We start from the raw sequence: 9,439 nt of genomic DNA, 5'->3' as shown, positions 1-9,439 counted from the left end.
TGCAAGAAATATGTACTGACAGCTGAATAACAAACTATGTACAGAAACAATTGGATACAAAAAAAATCTAAACGAGGAATGTGAATTAGCTGAGCTGGAGAGCTATGATATAATGTGCAACAGTAAATACAAAAGAATGGGACCAAGATGAACCAGGAAGTGCTCCTATGAACTTTCTCAGAGAAAAAACGTAAGCTACAAATTATGTGAGAACAGCTTCCAGAGAGGGGAAGACTATTTTAAAAAACTATATGACACAGATCACAAACCAACAACTCTGAAACCTGAATTGTGAGGGTGATGAGGAAGTACCAACAACTATAATGGAACAAGTAAAGAACACAATAGCTACAACGAAAAATGAGAAAGCAGTATGTATAGATACAATACAAGGAGAAATACTAAAATGTTTGAAGCAAGGAAGAGTAAGAGAAATATTTAAGTCATACATGGCATTGATGAATGGCAATAGGACTTTCTGACAGCAGTAATGCTTCCAGTCACAGAGAAACAAGGAACTACGAAATGCAGTGAGCGTAGGACAATAAGCCTCATTTACATCCATCTAAAGTTATACTACATGATTAATGGAAAATCTCATATAAAGATGTGAAACAAATACTAACAAAGAGATAGAGGGGCTGGCCAGTACTTACCTCAGCTCAGTACAGCCGATAGATACACAAAAAACAGAACCGAAAATTTACGTTCCTAGCTTTCGGAACAAATGTTCCTTCATCAGGGAGGAGAGAGGGGAAAGAAAGGGAAGAAGGGAAAGTGGATTCAGTTACTCACAACCCAGGTTATGAAGCAACAGGGAAAGGAAAACAGGGAGGGTAGCAAGGATGGAGGCATGGTTGTCGTCTGCGAGAGAGAGAGAGAGAGAGAGAGAGAGAGAGAGAGAGAGAGAGAGAGAGAGAGAGAAGGTCTAGTAAACAATGTGATCTACACAACCATACACAAGAACTAAATGAGATAATATATATACAAAAAATACATGACAAATATCTAAAATTTAAACATACAAACAAATAGTTATTCGCACACTTAAATTGAAAGCTGTCTGAATTCAGTGAAAATGTTCACAGTGGTTAACATGAACAACTTGCAACAGCTATTACAAGTGACAAGACATTTTAATAAAAATAAATGAACAAATAACTAACTACCTTTGTTTCCCCCAAATAGATTTACACGCTTCTAAGTAAGTACAATGAATACATTACATTAATACTTGTTCGACAGATTTTTCATAGACTTTTCGTAATGAGGAGGAACGTGTCAATTTAACATTAAGTTTTCTTTACGTTACTACTCCATATCGAAAAAATCATCTATTGAGTAGGAGGAGCTGGCATTCAGAAATTCTTTTAATTTGTTTTTAAATTTAGTATTTTATTCATCTTCAGCAACTGTAGTTGTATTTAATGGAATAATACGCAACCTTTCTTTGGAATAGGTATAACCTTCTGAAGAAAGGCACTAAGTGCCCAAAACTGGCAAGGAAATTAAATTTCTTTCATGCAACCAGTTGCTTATTATTTAATTATATTGTTTTTAAATGCTGATTGGCTATCTGTCAGAATTTTGATGTTATTTGGTAAATGACCAAAGATTTTCGTGGCAGCATTCACCCCTTTCTGTGCCAAAATCAGATATAACCCAAAGTAGTGACAATCATCCTTTAGTGTTGTAACTATGCAATTTGTTATTATTTTTGAATTGGGATGGGTTATTAATAACGAATTTCATAAGTGAATATATGTATTGCAAAGGTATTGGGAATATCCCGAGTTCCTTAAATAAATGTCTGCTAGGTGATTTTGGGTAGACTCCAGCTATTATTCTGATTACACACTTTTTTGCAATGGATTCTTTTTCTTTTAATGATGAAATCCCCCAAAATATAATGCCATGTGAAAGCAGTGAATGAAAATAGCACCACTAGGATAACTTACTGACATCTTTTATCACCAAAATTTGCAATAACCATAATAGCACAAGTAGCTGAACCTAAATATATCAGTAGATTATCAATGTGTTTCTTCCAATTCAATTTCTCATCAGTGCATACACACAGGAATTTTGAATATTCTGCCTTAACAATAGAGTTCTGTTCAAAGTCTATATTTATCAATGGTGTTATGCCATTTACTGTACAGAACTGTACATACCGTGTTTTCTCAAAATTTAGCGAAAGTCCATTTGCAGAGAACCACTTAATAATTTTCTGAAAGACATTATTTACAATTTCCTCAGCTAGAACTTGGTTGTTAGATATGATTACTATACTTGTATTATCAGAAAAAAGAACTAGCTTTGCATCTTCATGAATACAGAGTAGCAAATCATTTACATATATTAAGAACAATAAGGTACTGAAGACTGAACCATGTGGGATACTATTCTAGATACCACCTCAGTTGGAGGACTCTACTGATCTTTGCAGACTATCTGTACTGTTAATTTCAACTTTCTGCATTCTTCCAGCTAAATAGGAATTAAACCGTTTTGGACTGTCCCATGCAACCCACAATGCTTAAGCTTATTTAGAAGAATTGCATGATTCACACAGTCAAAAACTTTAGAGAGATCACAAAAAATCCCAATGAGTGATGTTCAGCTATTCAGAGCATTTAATATTTGATCAGTGAAATCACATATAGCATTTTCTGTAGAAAAACCTTTCTGAAACTAAAACCGACATTTTGTTAGTACTTCATTTTTACAAATATGTGAAACTAGTCTTGAATATGTTGCTTTTTCAAGTAATTTGGATAAAGCGATCATAAGTGATATTGGGTGGTAGTTGTTAGCATCAGACCTATCCACCTTTTCATTCATAGGTTTAACAGCCATATTAAAAAAGTCTATCCAGACAAATGTCTGTTTCAGTGAGCTACTACTTATCTGTTGGGAACAAGGCTTTAATACTCTGTTGGAAAGGCCATCAATTCCATGTGAGCTTTTTCTTTTGAGTGATTTATTATTTTCTTACTTTCTGAATGAGAGGTCGGTTGAATTTCAATATTATCAAATAGCTGAGGTATTGCCTCTTCCCTATACAGCCTTGCATTTTTTTAAAAAAGAATTAATCCTCTCTAAAACACTAACAAAATGATTATTAAAAAATGTGTATTTCTTTCTGTTATTAAACTCTTCATTGAGTTTGATTATCAAATACGGTCTTCCTGTGCTCTCTGTTGCATTTTTTCCCTTTTAACAATATTCCAAATTATTTTAGTTTTATTACCAGTGCTGCTCATCTCAGATGTAATTCACATACGTCTATACTTTTTAACAACTTTTCTTAATACAGTGCAATAGTTTTTATAATGTTTGACTGTTTCCAGATCTTTCCTTGTAGTTACAAGGTACATTTGCCTTTTCTATTTACAAGATATTTTTCTCTCTTTAGTAAGCCGTGGCTTTTAAGACAGTTTCTTACTATTACGTCTTACTGTTTTCTTAGGGAAACTGTTTTCAGGTATCCTCACAAAGGTATCATGAAATAGGTTAAATCCCAGTCTAACTGTTGCAAACTTTTCCTAATATTTGCAACTGTTAAATCATTAACTGAACACACTATTTTGAGGGCTATTTTGCATTACTGTATGGAGCCATGTTCTATATCGTAACTAGCTGTGCTTTTCTTAACAGAAAAGTTCTTATTTGATTATATTTATTTTAGTCTATTAAAACATTATCTTTCAGTGTGCTGCTTTCCTGTACTACCTGAGTAGGAAAATCAGTAACTGATGCCAAATTCAAAGATAAAAGTAATACTTCAAGGTCATGCTTTCTATCAAGACTTTCAGAAAATCTACACTGAAATCTCCACAAACAATAATTTGCTTCCCACTGTTGTACAGGTAGCACAACAAAAAAAGCCAAGTTTTCTGGAAATAAATGAAGATTTCCATGTGGGGATCTATACACAGCGACAATTATAGAAGTGCCATTATTTAGTCTGAGCTCACAGGCATGTGTTTTTATTTGTTGCTCTAACCAAAAATTTTTAGTTTCGAAATTTTTCACAGTACGATAAATTTTATCATATATGGCAACTCCTCCTCTCTCCATAATATCTCTACTTACATGTGCTGAAATCTTATATCCACCTAGACCTACATTTGCCTTTCCCGTATCTGTGACTGCATGATGTACAGATAGGCATAGTACATCTGTTACAACCTCAGTTCCTAAATCTTCTAAACAAACAATAGACTGCAGTGTAGTATGCAGAACAATATAAAGAATCATTTACCTTCACAAATTTCTCTATCCTCTAGACCTATGTGCGTCTAATAAACATGAAATGAGAAAACATTTGACAAGTACAGGAAAAGAATGTGCTTTGTCCACTTTATGTTCAAAAATGAGTTTTGTGTGCTATGAGATGTACATTTCACTGTTATTCAATACTGCTAATCAACCAGTGCGCTCATATGAATAGTCCACATTCATTTTAGATTAGGCGTGTAGAGAAAGAACGTGGTAATGTCTTTCACAACAGGTAACAAATGTGCTTTATCCAATGTTGTTTATAAAGTTTTATATTCCTTGTAGATTGTCATACAACATTAAATCAAGAGAGAGCGAATTTTCCGTTGTTGTGCATTATTGGGTACTAGTGAAAATTGATGCTTTAGTTTGAGACATCCTGTTTAATAATACAGGTGTATTCACTCCAGTGTTAATAAGTTATTATCTACACTGAATGATGATACTTCATCTGAGGATGAAGAACAGAGACCTTAAGATTCTAACAGCACTAGGAAAAGGCAAGTATGAGGGCGAATGAGTACAGTCATGAAGAAATTAAGGGTTCAGTCGCACGAACTAGATGAAAACGGCAACTGTACATTAAAGTGTTTTGAGGAAGTAAGTGCTGAAGAAAGATTAAATATCATAAGAAAATTTAATGATATGGAAGACTGGGATGAACAATCATTGCATCTGACAGACTCATTACAATATTTCCAGTTCACAGAAGGCGGTCACAGAAGGCTGAGGATCAAGCACAGTGTTAAGAGTGATAGTGAAACATGACGACATTGTACATGAAATTCCTACATGCAGAAAAGCCTTCATAGCAGTAAATGAGGTAACAAGGCAAAAATTAATGAGAGTTCAGAAATTTTTGAAGTTGGGCAATTCCCTTCATGATGGTAGGGTTAAGCATGAAAATAGGCCACAGAAAATTAAGAGGAGGTAGATCATGCAGTTTATAATCACACTGATTCATTTAAGGGTGGATCAAGCCAATACAGCAATGACAAGACCAAGAAGTCTGTCCCAGATGAATTTCCAGTGAAAAAAATGCATGAAATGTTCCAGAAAAAATATCAGAATTTTGACATTTCTTACGACACTTATAGAACAAGGGTCCACTCCACAGTCAATACAGCTTTTAGTTATCCAAGGAGTGATACACACGCAACCTGCAATAATTCCACTGCTGAGATGGAAGTGTTGAACGCACGATTATCTGAAAATTTAGATGATTACATGAAGAACACAGTCTTGAAATATATTAGTCAGATCACCGATGACCATAAGGTGCACGAAGCCAAAGCTGAAACACTTTGTTCCAGAAAGAGAAATTCTTATTTAAGAGGCTGAAAGTCTTGAAGATTTTGGAAGAAATGGGGCCAATGAAGCTGTTTCCTTTTTAAATCTCTTTGTGAGAGTGTTATTGGACAAGAAAGTGAACACCTTGAAGTTTTTTGTGCTTAGTTTTCAGGCCAGAACAAGAATTACACTTACCAGGTATCTTAACTAGTTTTTGAGCCACCTGAATCTATTGTGAAAGTGACTTCCTCTATTGGAGGAGACACTTTTATGGAATGTGATAAGAATATGGGGCTGATTAATACAAAATCAGAAATTCCAATGGAATGGGTGCAGATCGTGTTTGAAACCAGATGTAAACCTAAGCCTTTTGATGTTGTGGTGGACGGTCAAGAAACGATACTAAATTGGGAGTCATTTCTGGAGATGAAAATTTGAGGAGAGGCCCATTTCTAACAAGCCCACCAGAGAGGTAGTCGTCATTAAAAAAACTTCCAGCCTTATTCAACACGAAGAAATTTATAATGAAACTCGGGTTTCACCAGTGCTGAGAGTTTCACAGTAACTTCAAGACCAGCAGCTTGGAGAACACCCATCTCCTGCTTACAGAATTAAAATATTATTTAAGAATGATTTTATAATAACAATAATGTCTTTGCAGGTCATCTGGCAATATCACAAGAAAAGTATCTGGACCTCCATGTTTTGAAGGAGTATCGCAGACAAGCTAGAGCATTTGACACATCCTTTTACACTATGTTGAGAAGTATTTGTTGGGATAATGTGATATTATATCATCACATGAAGTTAAAGTTGAAGAGAAACTGCTTAACAAGAAGTAATATCGATTCAAACAATTTTTCCATTAAAACAGATTCTAACAATTTTTAACAAAAAAATTACAGTTTTGCTTGCAACATCACTTGTTCTGCAACACGCAAGTGGCATGTTTCTTCCTTGTAATGCATGCCATTACTTTTTAACTATTATGCCAACAAAACTACAAAATGGCTCTGAGCACTATGGGACTCAACTGCTGAGGTCATTAGTCCCCTAGAACATAGAACTAGTTAAACCTAACTAACCTAAGGACATCACAAACATCCATGCCCGAGGCAGGATTCGAACCTGCGACCGTAGCGGTCTTGCGGTTCCAGACTGCAGCGCCTTTAACCGCACGGCCACTTCGGCCGGCCAACAAAACTACAATTTAAATATTTAAGGTATCAGTTTATATAAATTACAATGTATATTACACATGCATCCAAATTACCTTAGTACTCAATGGTATCCATTAGTACCCATGGAATTCTCCTGAACAATCTGATAGTGTGGACAAAGCACATTCTTTTCCTGTGCTCTTCATTTAGAAATGGAAGGAATAAATAATGAAAAGAGTTCACAGTTTCGACAACAGTTGAAAAGCACTTTATGTCCTCTAAGCAATATAATGGACCAACTCAGTGACACAAAACGCACTAAAACAGCACAAGTGTCAGCTGCAATCATTTTATCTCAAATTTTAAAACTAACTATATTCAGATTACATTAATCTCTTCACAAACCAAAATTTGAATCTTGCAAGTGTAATAATACAGTAGGCCTACTTAATGACAGAGCTGTAACATTTTGATAGAGTTTCTTTTAACGAAAGAACTATGGGCGATTAGAGGATGAAGGTCGCATGGTAAGTAAAATGAAACTGAATCATTGCACCAGCACAAAAGTTTAATTTTCCACATTACACGAGAACACAGATGACTCTTTTGCATAAATCTGCAATGCTCTCCTGAACAGTAAATGACACACACACTTTTGAAGCATTATAGAGCTTCAACATCACAAGCCAAACACTCACTCCCTTTTGCCACTTTTTCCAATGAAAAATATTACATATCTATGGTAATCAAACCAAAACCTCAAATCCCTGGCAAAATTTAATGTCAATTCACAATACAGGTCTATGATGAAAGGCTCGTCTTAATACAACTTACAAAATGACAGTGGGGTATTACAAACATTTTACTACGTATAAAAATTACTTTTTAGCAAATGAGATTTTCATAGCATGTGACATAGTAATTTTGAAACCCTGCAGCGCGTCCTTCGCTGCTGCACTCTGCAATTCATTTTCAAATTCTACAAAAGCAATATCATGACGATTGGGTACCAGTCTCACTTCCTTGAATCCTGGGAACTGATTGAACAACATCGATAACATCATTTCACTTGTCTCATCAGGCAAGTTGGTCAAGAACAGAATTTGGTTTGGAGGTTGTTCTGGAACGGCAGTAGACACTGACAGCGGTGCAGCGGCAGTAGCTCCGTAACCTCCACCACCAGCTGCCCCGGGGACTGCAGTCGCTGCTCCTGGTCCCGCTCCCATCAAGCGAGCATTTTCCTTTGCTGCCTTGCGCTTAGCTTTCTTGGAGTCTGGAGTTTCCTCAGCTGCCGGAACACGTTTAGCCTTCTTAGGTCTCTCTGCAAACGTACCTTTCATCTTAGCAATGATATCTGAGTCAGTCTTTGAATACTGAATTCGCATCGGCTTATCGTAAAATGGAAAACCTTGCATAGAACGAAGCGCATTTGTAGCGGAACTAATATCTTTAAATATCACAAATGCTTGTCCACGCATTTTCAATGTTTTCAATGCAACGATGTCAAGAATCTGTCCAAACTGAGAGAAAATTGCATATAATGACTTCTTCAAATCATCTTTCTTAATCTTCTCGTTCAGATTGTTGATGTAAATAGTGTGACTTGGCCGAATGTCCATCATATTTGAATCGAACGTCAGCTGACTGCACTAAACGCCACTTCAACGTATTTCTCACTCGAGCTTCGTGCGCACTTACCGAAAAGGCACTTGGGTGTTTTATAATGGCACAATTCAAACTCTTAACCAAGCCGAAAACAAATAGCGTCCTCACAAGCACAGAACCACACTTACAGTTACGCTAGGCCAAAGATTCAATAACTTCAAATCACTTTCAGTCATAGATGGTGTTGTGCTCTCAACAAGAGTTATGCTCGGTTTACACTAGCAAGTTATTGTAGCAATTCACTTGCGGGGAGGAACTTGCTGAACTTTTTCCGCTTCCAGTGTGAACACCACGCATCAAGTATCTGCAAGTAACTTGCAGCTTTTAGGATTTATTTCCTGCAAGTAGGAAGCGCAAGTAATAGTAAGTATGTTGTCTGCACAACACTCATATTTAACATTTTACTTAATGTGGTGACTTAATTTTATGCAACCATCTTACGTATTATATGCAAACAAATTTCAGAAATGGAGAAGAAACGGAAATGGATGAAGCAGGATACAGAACATTTTATTGTAGCCGTGGAAAGCTACCCCGAAATATGGAACGTGCATAACTGGGGCTTTAAGGACAGAGTGTAGAAGATGAGCGCATTAAATGAAATCTCATCGATATTCGACACATCTGTGTAAGAAGTACAGAGAACGTAGCATAACTTGAAGACATCACTCCTTTGCTACCTGCATTCACTCGCTTGTTGTTTTAGGAGTCTAGAAAACGACGATGTGTAACTATTACATGTTCTATTTAATTAGCTTGTCACTTCCCATTTTTTGAGCATTAGAAAAAAAACATTTTTATTAGTATATCATTGTGAAAATGCAGTTTATTTCAATAATGATTTAATTTCATTGTTGTATTTTCACATACCTTCAAATAATTTTCTCTATTCAGTACGTCAAAAATGGCTCTACATATATCGGGAAAGATCAGAGAAATCGTGCTGATAGGAATATGAAACAGGTACGTTAGTCTCCTACAAAGAAAAGATTTCAAAACTCGCACTTGTTTTGGTTGTATGTTTCACATAAATAAATGAA

The 9,439-nt window shown here is 35.8% G+C and overlaps 1 protein-coding gene across 1 annotated transcript; it reads right to left on the bottom strand.

Moving 5' to 3' along the window:
- Nucleotides 1-7,284: 7,284 nt before the first annotated feature.
- LOC124795167 (U1 small nuclear ribonucleoprotein A-like) lies at nucleotides 7,285-8,558 on the bottom strand. The gene has a single exon (XM_047259059.1). It carries the CDS (start codon nucleotides 8,354-8,356, stop codon nucleotides 7,613-7,615), a length of 744 nt encoding a protein of 247 aa, XP_047115015.1. The 5' UTR covers nucleotides 8,357-8,558; the 3' UTR covers nucleotides 7,285-7,612.
- Nucleotides 8,559-9,439: the final 881 nt, after the last annotated feature.

This window comes from Schistocerca piceifrons, chromosome 4 (assembly GCF_021461385.2).
Source record: "Schistocerca piceifrons isolate TAMUIC-IGC-003096 chromosome 4, iqSchPice1.1, whole genome shotgun sequence".
Classification (NCBI taxonomy): domain Eukaryota; kingdom Metazoa; phylum Arthropoda; class Insecta; order Orthoptera; family Acrididae; genus Schistocerca; species Schistocerca piceifrons.
Note: the sequence above shows the minus strand (reverse complement) of the source record. Positions and strands in the feature narration are given on the sequence as shown.

Coding starts and splice junctions, on each gene's coding strand:
- LOC124795167 (XM_047259059.1), bottom strand. CDS start 8,356: ATGATGGACATTCGGCCAAGTCACACTATTTACATCAACAATCTGAAC.